At 42.1% G+C, this 12,395-nt stretch overlaps 1 protein-coding gene across 2 annotated transcripts in view; it reads right to left on the reverse strand.

Annotated features, from left to right (window-relative positions):
* The window catches only part of UNC5B (unc-5 netrin receptor B), a 367,951-nt gene that overhangs the window by 43,444 nt on the left and 312,112 nt on the right, over positions 1–12,395 (reverse strand). The window contains exon 8 of one of the 2 annotated variants that reach the window (XM_060768851.2): positions 6,105–6,137. The exons of the other annotated variant lie outside the window; for it this stretch is intronic. Coding sequence (XP_060624834.2) covers positions 6,105–6,137 — 33 coding nt within the window. The remainder of the gene's footprint in view (positions 1–6,104; positions 6,138–12,395) is intronic. 2 annotated transcript variants of the gene reach the window in all.

Consider the following 12,395-nt stretch of genomic DNA (forward strand, 5'->3'; position numbering starts at 1 on the left):
AGATGCAAAAGATCAACATTGAAATCAGTACTAATTTTTTTTAAAGCATACAATTCCGAATGTTAAAAGCCTTAAAAAAATTTCAGTTCATAATATATATTTTTTTCCTCCTCTTGTCTGAAAAACAGCAGCGAGGGCCATTCTACCCACCCTGTTAACAGATTTCCAGAGCCTGGGCATCCACTGGGGGAAGGCCTTCTCCACTAATGCTTTCTTTCACAACTGTGAACTGAATTCTTGTTCTATGATTTATAAACTTCTATTTTGTTCTTCCCTCCGCAGATGGAAGGGTATGTGAAAACAAAAAGCTAAACTGTATTTTTAGGGCAAGAGATGGAGTCGGAACGAGGAAGAAATAGTAGGCTTAATGAAGAGGGCACCACAGAAGATTATAAACACCAGAAATTATACTGTCTGTAAAGAGAATCACAAAAATACCAACAGATATGTATGTAAACAAAAGACAATGGCTTGCTGGGAAGGATAGTCATTGCCAATCTGTCAAGAGCAAGAAGTACTGTTTCCAGTAAGCCAGTAATCAGGTGTGCTCCTTTGGGAATTGACTAGAATATCAACTATATGAGATATTATTTCGGAATTATGGAAGAACCTGATTATATAATATAATCTCAGAAAGAGGATGCACAGTATCCGGGAGGATTTTACAGCTACTGGGATGTGCAAAAAACAATACATGCAAATGATGATGGCTTTTTAATAAAAATAAATAGTCATTCTTGGTTTGGTGGTTCAGCAATGTTTGTGTTATCTTTGGCTTATGCACAAGCTTATTTTTTTTGTCTGCATGATGCATATTATTTTGGACAGACTGTCATTTTAGACTGGTTTCTGATGGAGTCTCTTAGAATCACAGAAGGAGCTTATTAACTGCATGCCTATTTTTCTCCTGATGCATAATACTTCAGCTACTACATATCCTAGTGTATAACACTGTTCATTGTATAATAATAATAATAATAATAATAATAATAATAATAATAATTATTATTATTATTATTATTAACTTTATTTGTACCCCGCTAGCATCCCCAAAGGACTCGATGCGGCTTACAAAGGCCAAGGCCTCAATAAAACAACAATATAACAAATACACATAAGCCATAAAGCAAATCAAAACATTAAAACAATAACGATAAACAGTAAAAAACAGTACACCATAGCACAATAAAAACTAAGGCCGGGCCAAATGTAGTGGGTACAGATTAAAAGTGCTGAGTATGACAAGTGGGATATAGGACATTTGGGTAAGTGTAATGTGCGGACAATCTTAAATCTCTAATAAAGTGCTTCTGGGACGTGTTGCTGGGGTTTCCTATTCTGGAAAGGCACATCGGAATAGCCAAGTCTTCAAGCTCTTCCTAAAGACTGCCAATGTAGGGGCTTGTCTGATGTCCTTGGGGAGGGTGTTCCATAGTTGGGGGGCTACCACAGAGAAGGCCCTGTCCCTCGTCCCCACCAACCGCGCTTGCGACGCCGGTGGGATCGTGAACAGAGCCTCTCCGGATGAACGAAGGGTGCGTGCGGGTTTGTAAACAGAGATGCGGTCATGCAGGTAGGCAGGTCCAAAACCGTTTAGGGCTTTGTAGGTAAGCACCTGCACTTTGAATTGCGACCGGAAAATGAACGGCAGCCAATGGAGCTCCTTGAACAGGAGGGTTGACCTCTCTCTGAAAGGAGCACCAGTTAACATCCTGGCCGCCGCCCGTTGGACTAGCTGAAATTTCTGAGCCGTTTTCAAGGGCAGCCCCATGTAGAGCGCATTACAGTAATCCAATCTAGAGGTGACCAAGGCATGGACCACCCCGGCCAGATCAGCCTTTACAAGGTAAGGTCGCAGTTGGCGCACTAGTCTCAATTGTGCAAAAGCCCTCCCGGACACTGCCGACACCTGAGCCTCAAGCGTAACTGATGAATCCAGAAGGACTCCCAAACTGCGGACCTGTGACTTCAGGGGGAGTGTAACCCCGTCCAGCACAGGTTGCCACCCTATACCCCGATCTGGCTTTCGATTGTGCTATATTTGTATATTGAACATAAATGTTGGCAGAATTGTGTAATGATTTTGAGCACTGGACTTCAACTCTAGAGACCAGGGTTTGAATCCCCGCTCGGTCATAGAACTCAGTGGGTAATCTTTAGCAAGTCACATTCTTTCAGTCATGAAGAAAGACAAAACCAACCGTCTCTGAACTGTTACAGTAAGTTGTAGCAGGACCAAGTGTGTGTGTGTATTGAAGAAAAACCTTATGATGGTAATTATTATGTGCAGCTGGTAATGTAGGTCAACCAGCAATCTTGGACCACACCCGATAGGGTATAACTGTATGGGTTTTTTTTAGAATACAGTTCTGGAGAGCTTTTTCTCTGAGGAGATCTATGCTGAAAGGCTCTGCTCTGAAGAGCAGGTTGGAGAGAAGCTGTTATGCTGCTCTAAAGGAGGCTACCGTGGAATAGCTATTTGCTCAAGGTTTATGTTTTGTTTTTGACTTAAGATGAAGATGCCTTACAAAGACTATGTAAGTTTCTTGCACTGTTTGTTTTTGTATGCAATGTTGCAAGTTTGTGTTTCATCTCTGCCATTAAGAATAAAGATTTTTCTGTTCATCTCTACTCTTGTCTGTGTGTCTTGTGCATGGAACGTGGCTAAGATCCACTTGCTGCCGAGAAAACCTGTGATAGGTTCATCTTAGACCAGGCATGGGCACACTTCAGCCTTCCAGGTGTTTTGGACTTCAACTCCCACAATTCCTAACAGTCTGCTGTTAGGAATTGTGGGAGTTGAAGTCCAAAACACCCAGAGGGCTGAAGTTTGCCCATGACTGCCTTAGATTCACCAAAAGTCAGAAACAACTTCAAGGCACAAAGTAAGAACAAGATAAACATGCTCGTGGAAAATTTTGAATCATCACTATATGCCATCTGTTTGTGATTTATTTACAATATATACATTTTACACCATCATGTTTGTTGGTTAGCACTTGAAAGGTGTGTTCAGTACTGTGGTCTAATTGGTTGTTTGGTTAATGTTGGTTCAAAAGCAACAAGTCTTCCTTCAACGTTCTTGATGCCCTTCTCCTTATGCTTTCAACTGACTAGGTAATTAACCTTGGATGGGTGCACACCAGAACAGGGGCAGAAGTCTAATTAACATTGCCTCTATTTATATATCCATATGACTTTTTGTGTCCCTTGGTGCACCGAAAGGGGTAAAAGTAATCTAACTCAAACCTAAATGTACATGCAAGGTGGGGAGTTAGCTTTGCTGATTGAACTGCACAGACTTGATGTTCAATAGTCCTTGAACCGTGTGCCTCCTTTGTTGGCTTGTTTTGATGTCAAATTTGCTCTCATTAGGGGAGAAAGTACCATCAGTCCTTGATGCTGGTCATTATGTCAATTGCCTTTGTTACCAAGTGACCGTTTTCTCCTCTTTTCTCCCAAATATACTAGATTTCATCTTTAAAATCACCTCTTTTCTTTAGCATTATATTACATGAATCTGTGATCTTGCATTCAACCTTCCCAAACTGATTCATGTAATTCTGTCTAGAAAACAGTCTCTATGCACTTTATCAGAGATCTAGGATACCTATATGCCCACCCCACTCCAAACACCCCACCTGGTCACGCCCAGCACTTTTTAACTTTTCATTACATTTGGCCCTGCCATTGTTTTCAATTGCATCATTGTGTGTTGTTAATGTTATTGCCTTGTCTTTTTGAGTTATTGATGTTGTTATTGTTTTACTATTGTATTTGGGCTCAGCCTCTTGTAAGCCGTACCGAGTCCTTCGGGAGATGGTAGCGGGGTATAAATAAAGGATTATTATTATTATTATTATTATTATTATTATTATTATTATTATGTTAGGGGCAGAATCTGACAGAGATCAAGAGAAGTCTCAATACAGTCAGTATTGTTATATTATTTAGAACACACTTTTCTTCCTGCATCGAGACCCAAAGTGGCTAAATGCATATGCTTGATTTTTTCTGGATCATGACCAAGATTTGTAGTGTTCCCTTGTTACTTTGCGGTTCACTTTTCGCGGACTCGCTATTTTGCAGTTTTCCAGGACCCGGCCAGGTGAGTGAGCAAGTGAGGAAGGGTCGGTGAACAAGTGAGCAAAGGTGGCAAGGGCAGCGGCAGCAGAAGCCTGGCCACCGCTCGCTAGCTACTCACCGGGCCTACTCCTGGTTCTGCCACCGGGACACAGCCTGGTGAGTAGCAAGTGAGTGAGGGTGGGTGAGCGACTGAGGGAGGGAGGGCTGCAAAGGCAGAAGCAGCAGCAGAAGTAGGAGCCTGGAAGAGGTGGCCAGGCTCCTGCTTCTGCCGCCGCTGCTACCCTTGCGGCCCTCGCTCTCTCTCTCATCTATGAGCAAGCGGGTCCCGGCAGCAGAACCAGGACTGGGTCCAATGAGTAGCGGGTTGGGGGGGGGGGGAAGAGCAAGCGAGTGAGGGCGGCAAGGGCAGCAGTGGCAACAGAAGCAGGAGTCTGGCCACCTCTTCCAGGCTCCTGCTTCTGCCGCTGCTTCAATCTTTGCAGCCCTCCCTCACTCGCTTGCTCACTTGCCCTCCCTCCCTCGCTACTCACTGGGCCATGTCCCAGTGGCAGAACCAGGACTCAGCCTGGTGAGTAGTGAGCAAGGGAGGACGGGTGGGTGAGTGAGCAAGGGAGAGAGGGCTGCATAGGCAGAAGCAGCTCTACTGTATATAGCTTCCCTACTTTGCAGATTTTCACTTATTGTGGGTGGTCCACGATAAGTGAGGGAACACTGCATTTGGGTTCAGAGCATTGTAGAACTTGCTCAAGAGGATGTTCATCATCTTCAAAATGCTACAGAGGACTGTTGTTCCATTAAAATCTCCCAGAGATTTTTTTCAGACTACATCTTCCTGAATATCCCAACCAGCACAGTTCTTGGCTATTTTGTCATGGGGATTCTGAGTGCTGTAAAACCAAAAAAACTTTTCAAAGTTTTCTTACTTCTCGAAGGTTTAGTTTAGATATAGCATTAAAGCAGCCAGCTCTAAGTGGCCGCTTCCATTAACGTTCTCTCTTTCTTTTCCCAATGTCTTTCTCCACATTGCCCTGCAATGGCACAAAGGGAATATCTGGAGCAGAGTCAAGAGGATTTTTGTATTGCATTTATATTGTGGCTCCGTTTACCATTTTGTGTGGTCTTCTGAGAATCCCAACCCTCCACAGAAACACAAGAAACAGTAACTTAAGCAGGGCTGCTCAACTCGTAGCCTTCCAGATACCGTTGGGCTGCAATTCAAATAGCCAGCATAGACATCTCTGAACTTTCTAATATATATGACCTTATAGAGATTTCTGAGACATATGTTATTGCTAATGAAGGAATTTGCTGTAACTGAGCATTGCGAATGCATTAATGTGTTACTGATATGTATATATGAGTTACAAATAATAAGTTGCTAAAAGGTGAGAAAAAATGGAAAGGAAAAACAATTTTTCTCAGTGGGGAAAACTGAATATTTTCTTGGTTTCTGTCCTTCCTTTCAAATATAGAAATATACAAGTGCTAGTTTTAATACTATATTTGGTCCTCCACAATTGTGGCTTTAATTTCTGCAGATGTGATTGTTTGTGTTTTGATTAATATGGTTTCTCTAGAAATCTCAAGAGCAACTCTATGGTTAACTTCGGGCAGAGGTTCCTAGAAAAGTGTTCTCTCAGATTTTTTTTTTTAAAATAGCATTTTTTTAATTTGTGGGTTTTTAACTTTCCTGGAGGTCCTACACCACTAAACCCAGCAAATATGGAGGGCAAATTGTATTGCATTTGGAATAAAATGCTTTTATCTCTATTTTTTAAAAAAGACAAATGCAGTCAGTTTTACAACGTCAAAGTCGATTAGGCCTGGCCATGTGCACATTGCTTTACCACTAGCTAAATGTTCAAGGTTTGTTTGAGGTGCACCCACCTCCCTTGAGGCTACAGAGCTAGATGGAGATGACCTGAGAGACAGGTAAGGGACAACAAGCTAAACCGAACCAAATCAAACACAAACATGGATTACAATGAAAGAAAATGGTCATGAAATGGGAGACTTACGGTGACTTTTGGGTTCGCTTACAAATCTTTTATCTGTTAGGGAAAAGTTGGAGAAAAAAAAAAGGTTGACAAAAATGAGGATGTGTCAATGAAGATGGTAATAAAAGAACACAGACTGGCAAACTTAAGGGAAAGGATAGGATGAAAATGTAAACATGATGCAACAATTCATACAGAAACTATAAGGAGAATGAAGTAACATAGGTTGGATGTAAGCCATAAACAGCACGTGCCTCACAAAATTGCTCCAAAGCTCTTGTTTCACAAGTATTTGCACTTTTCTAGGTGTTCACAAACACCAGCACTGCATTCCTGCAATATTATAGCCAATAATAATAATAATAATAATAATAATAATAATAACAACAACAACACTTTATTTGTACCCCGCTACCATCTCCCCAAGGGACTTGGTGCGGCTTACATGAGGCCGAGCCCAAACACAACAATACAGGCAATAATCACAACAATACAAGCAATTAAAATCAAACATAAACGATAAACATATAACATTATCAATAAGACAACATACAGTTAAAACTGTGGGAAGGCCAAATGTAAAAATTAAAATTGGAAGTAGTGCCGAGGAATGGACGAACAGGTGATAATGGCGTTTGTGGAAGACATACAAGCAAACCTAATAGTATAAAGTGCTTTGGAGGGACAAAGTGTTATGGGATCAATAATAATAATAATAATAATAATAATAATAATAATAATAATCTTTATTTATATCCCATCCCCTCTCCAAAAGAACTCAGGGCAGTTTACAACAAATAAATATAAAATCAAGCAAGAATAAAAACATAACACATAATATATAATGTCATCATTACCACATCATAGAAATATCATCAACATAGCCAAATCTGCTGGACCACTATGTGTGAATGCAGCGTATGTATAAACATGATTATGCATACGCTGTATGTATAATGTTTATACATACGCTATACAATCGCACATTATATAGGATATTCCACTATTTGAAAGATTCTCAGAGGCATGTTCTCTAAGGCACCCTCACACAATCCTAGCAAGCCCGTAGCCAGGATTTCGATTCCGGGGGGGGGGGGGGGGTAAGTCTGAGTGAAAGAGGGTCTACCCTAGCAAACCTTTTGTATCGTTACCCCAATACCCCCATGCATATGGGATATATTGAGTATGGTGATCAGATCATGATATGAATAAACATAACAGTTTAAATAATGCACCAGTAATGCACCACCATGAGAATTTGGGGGGGGGGGGGGGAGGGCTGAAGCCTCTCAAGCCCCTCCCCCCCGCTACATGCCTGAATCCTAGCATTGTACTCCAATAAGGACCACACAACTTCAAATGCATCAAGCAAACCCCTTTTTGTTGGTCATCTGTGGTAGACTATTAAGGGCTTGATAAACCTTCTCCTTCCATTGTCTATGACTAATAAAAGCATGAAGAGGAGGTAAGGACTCTTACAAGCATCTGGGTGACCAGAATATATGTCTTCTCGGGACACATTTGTAAATAATATGGTGTGTAAACTCAATTTACTGGTATATGGTGGCACTGCAAATCTAAGGATGTATTCAAAGGAATAGTTCTTCCATGCCATTTGTCACTGATGGTCATGCAGGGAGTTGTCACCTTTACTATGTCCTATGCTATCTTCTTGTCTTTGTTTACTGCCCCACTTCTGGTCTCTTTGCACCCCACTTCTCAGCCAAAGCTTGTAATGTTCCTCATTAAAAGAGACACACAGCTTCCTGCAACTCATCCAGCTGGAAGTGTTGAGTTGCCACTTTTCTTGGGTATCTTATTTTCCCACCTTCATGGCTCATGACTTTCTTAGTTTATGTGATCAGTTGTAGTTCTGGACCATTCATTCATCACAGCCACCTGATCAGTTTCTCCTGCAGAAAGCTGAATCACCAGGATAGCGAAGGTTACTGCACTCTCCCTCACCCCCCAGTGTGGAAAAGCTAAGTTTGGGACTATAGATTCTTCTTATAAAGTCACATTCTTGGAGTTATAGCTTTTCTGAGCCATAAAAAATCCTGAATTGAAAAGGTTACAAGCACATTGGTGTGTAAACACTAAGGAATAATTCAAGGGAAGTGCTTTATATTTCCTTGCCCTCCTTTTCTCCTAATAGGGAAAATATTTCAGCATTGTTTTCCATTCAACCTACCACAATTTCTCACATTGCATTCCATGCCTTCAATAACATGTCCAGTGGGAAGGGTTTCTGACACTGACTTGCATCATGTGTTCCCAGGGTTCATGGAGGAGATGTTGCTGACTTGTTGCCAATACAAGAGCAATTTGTCTTTAGACAATATACAATGAGGATATCTGAGGCCCATTGGAGGGAAGGCAGCACAAGGTGTTACAGTACCCCCCCTGAACCAATCACTGATATATATTTTCTGTTCATCATGGGAGTTCTGTGTGCCATATTTGGTTCAATTCCATCATTGGTGGAGTTCAGAATGCTCTTTGATTGTAGGTGAACTATACATCTCAGTAACTACAACTCGCATATGTCAAGGTCTATTTCCCCCGAAGAGCACCTCAAGAACGCCCCTGGGCAAAATCAACTATACTGCAAATGCTTACTTTGCATAATGCGTTGAGCCGCCCCTACCTGTGGGCTGAATCCAGCCCACCGCATCATTTTATGTAACCCTCAAGGCTTTCAATGCCAGGGCAACATAGTTACATTTATACAGTCTTACAATTACAACCAGCCCTTTGAATGCAACCATTAAGGAGCTCCACTGGCTGCCGTTCATTTACTGGACCCAATTCAAGGTTCTTACCTACAAAGCCCTGAACGGTTTGGGACCCGCCTATCTGTGTGACCGCATTTCTGTGTACGAACCCACACGATCTCTTTGATCATCTGGAGAGGCCCTGCTCGAGCTCCCAACGCTGTCGCAGGTGCGACTGGTGGGGACGAGGGAGAGGGCCTTTTCGGTGGTGGCCCCTCGTCTCTGGAATTCACTCCCTAAGGACATTAGGCATGCCCCAACCTTGGCAGTCTTTAGGAGGAGTCTGAAAGCGTGGTTATTCCAATGTGCCTTCCCAGAATAAGAAACTCCTAGCAATCTGTCCTTAAATGCACTTTATTAATGACCTAGGATTGTTTTTGCACACCCATCACTTCCCGGAAATCCACCCTAATAATCATATTTTACCTGCCATGTCCAGCATATTTTAAATTTTAAATTATTACATTTGGCCCAGCCATAAGTTTTTAAATGTCGTCATGCTATTGCTAATGTTTATTTGCTGTTATGAGTTTTATTTACTGCTTGTATTATTGTTGGTTTTGCTTGTTATTGCTGTGTCATGGGCTCGGCCTCATGTAAGCCGCACCGAGTCCCTTGGGGAGATGGTAGCGGGGTACAAATAAAGTGTTATTATTATTATTATTATTAGGCTGATCTGGTGAAAATGAGTTTGACACCCCTGCTATCGAATCTCTCCTCTGAACAACCCTGCCATACATGATAACTCTTCTTCTTTTATTTATCCCATCTCACAGTTATTGCAAAGGTGGACAACTCTGTTCTCCCACAATATTTTGGCCTTCCGTTCTGATCAGCCCTAGCTAGCATAGCCTACTATGGAATTGTAACCAAACTATCTGGTAAGCCTCTGGCTTACAGCTCACATGTATGCATGGCTTGTGGATTTCTAGAAACACGGATAAATGATTACTTAGCTAAGCAATAGGACAAAATTACGTCAAGGTCGGTCAGATGTGGCCTACATGTAACAAGTGGGCAAAGGGTTTCTTATCATCTTGGAGGAAAAAGTTGGTAGCATATGCTTTTGTGTATCAAAGGAGTTGTAATTTTACAAGGCTTTTATAATAATAATAATAATAATAATAATAATAATAATAATAATAATTTATTTATATTCCGCTCTATCTCACCAAAGGGACTCAGGGTGGATTCCAAACATAAAAGGCAAACATTCGATGCCCGAATACAACAACAATACATCCATACTAACAAAATGTATACAACCCAATATATAAATACAAGTTATAACTTAACTAACTAAAATTAAATAAAAAACACAGCCTGTTATAACAGACATAAGAAAAAACATCAAATGGAAAAAATAATTTCCCATTTCTTTGGGGCAAATCTATTGAGCTGGTGGGGTGAGCAGGGCACGGATACAGATGGCAACTATTAATCAGAGATACCAACTACAATTCCTCCTCCTCATAAAACAGTGAGCTGTTTTTTGAAAGTGGGGAGGGAGGGAGCCATCTTTAACTCCTTAGGAAGGGAGTTCCAAAGGTGAGGGGCAGCCCTTTCTCTCGTTCCTACCAGCCATGCTTGGGACGGGGGTGGAACTGAGAGGAGGACCTCCTTCAATGACCACAGTGTCCCAGTTCGTCTGTAGAGGGAGATGCGGTTTGTCAAATAGTCTGGACCAGCCATGCTTGGGACGGGGTGGAACTGAGAGGAGGACCTCCTTCAATGACCACAGTGTCCCAGTTGGTCTGTAGAGGGAGATGCGGTTGGTCAAATAGTCTGGACCAGCCATGCTTGGGATGGGGGTGGAACTGAGAAGAGGACCTCCTTCGATGACTGTGCAGGTACAACTGTACCAGGAGCTCCAATTTTGTTTGCTTTGCATTGAATGTTTGTTGCAGTCCTAAGTTTCAGGGACTCTGCAGATAAGTGGCTTCTTTTGGCTGCAATCATAGGGCAAGCCACCTGTCAATTATAGTTACGTTCCCTGGTCCCGCCCCCTTTTGGGTTTTTGGAGGGAATAGGAGCCTTTTTGGGTTCAGTCCACACAGAGAAGCTTTCAATGCAGGACATAATACCAAGAGCTCCTGTAGAAAGCTTCGTCTTCTACAGCTTGGCTGGGGTTATGCAGCCTTACAGCTCCTTTGCTGAGGGACTTCAGCCAGCCATCACAGAAACCTGAACTCCTTTCCCCCTGGAAGTCTACAAAGCTCTGCTTGGTAAGGGTCTCTCGCAGAAGCCAGAAGGAGTTGGTACCGGGTGTAGGGACTCCATGCCAACAGAGGCAAAGACAGACTGCCCAGATTGGAAGTTAAGGATTTCCCCATTAGTTACAGTTAAGAAGATAGTGCCTGTTCCCTGTGGACAAGATTGAAAGAGCCAATAGACTGTTAAGAAAGCCTTAAAGTACCTGTTTGTTTTCATTAATAAAGAACTCTGTTGAACCTTTAAGCAATCTAAAGACTCTCTTTTAAGGAAATCCAAAGGTTTTTAAACTGAGGCAGCCCTGGCGTCCCGTTAGGCACACAGAATTTATGTCCTGTCTACAGTCTTATGCACAGGCCCAGCGTGCGACAGCACAATTACTACAGTGTCCCAGTTGGTCTGTAGAGGGAGATGTGGTTTGTCAAATAGTCTGGACCTAAGCCGTTTTAGTTTTCTTTGCCAAAGAGTGCTGTTACCTTACCAAACTAAAACTCCCATGGCACCATTGTAATGAGCTGTGGCAGTTAAAATGGTGTCAAACTGCATTCATTTTGCATTTTACCTCCTCAATTGCATGAGGAAGTAAACTTAGTCTATGAGGCTTATGCTATCAGTTTCATTTTCTCATTTATTCTCTAAGGTGCTATAAGATCCCTTTGAATGTTGATATTCCCAATTTAGCCTGACCACGTCTTTGAATTGTACTCACAACGAAACATGTGCAACCTTTCCATCATGCCTTTGGAATTTCCATTTTGGATTGCTGCTAACTCCCTTTTTGGAGAAGAACAAGCATTTGGGCAGTATGTTGCTAACTGTATGAGGTTGATGATCTGCAGCAGCTATTCAAGCCATTTCGCAAGACCGAGTGAACAATTAATGCAGAGACTGCAAGAGAGAGATTGCATGTTTGCTCTCTTTTGAAAGTTGTAGGGTTCAAAAACTGATGGAAGTGTTTAGGGGGAAATGGCTCACAACCAGCAATTCTTGCCTCTGGATGCATTGCTGCCTGTTTTCTTCTCAGCACCTTTTGCCAGCTAAGCACTCATCGCCAAGAGCAGGCAGGCAGGCTGGCACAGTACACAGCTTGATTCTGCCTGCAAACTGCACCCGACCTCAACTGTCATGATGCCTTAATTTTTTCCTAGCAATGAGCTTCTCCAGTGCCAGCAGCTACTACTGAAAGGCAAAATGTATTTTTTGGTTTTTCAAAAAATGGAAACCATGTCTCTGCACAGGATCCCCCAACCCCCTCTTCTGCCATCTGCCAACATGGGTCAATCTGATGATTTCATTGAAGGTGACACATAAGCAGCCATACAACCAG

This window comes from Anolis sagrei, chromosome 3 (assembly GCF_037176765.1).
Source record: "Anolis sagrei isolate rAnoSag1 chromosome 3, rAnoSag1.mat, whole genome shotgun sequence".
Classification (NCBI taxonomy): Eukaryota; Metazoa; Chordata; class Lepidosauria; order Squamata; family Dactyloidae; genus Anolis; species Anolis sagrei.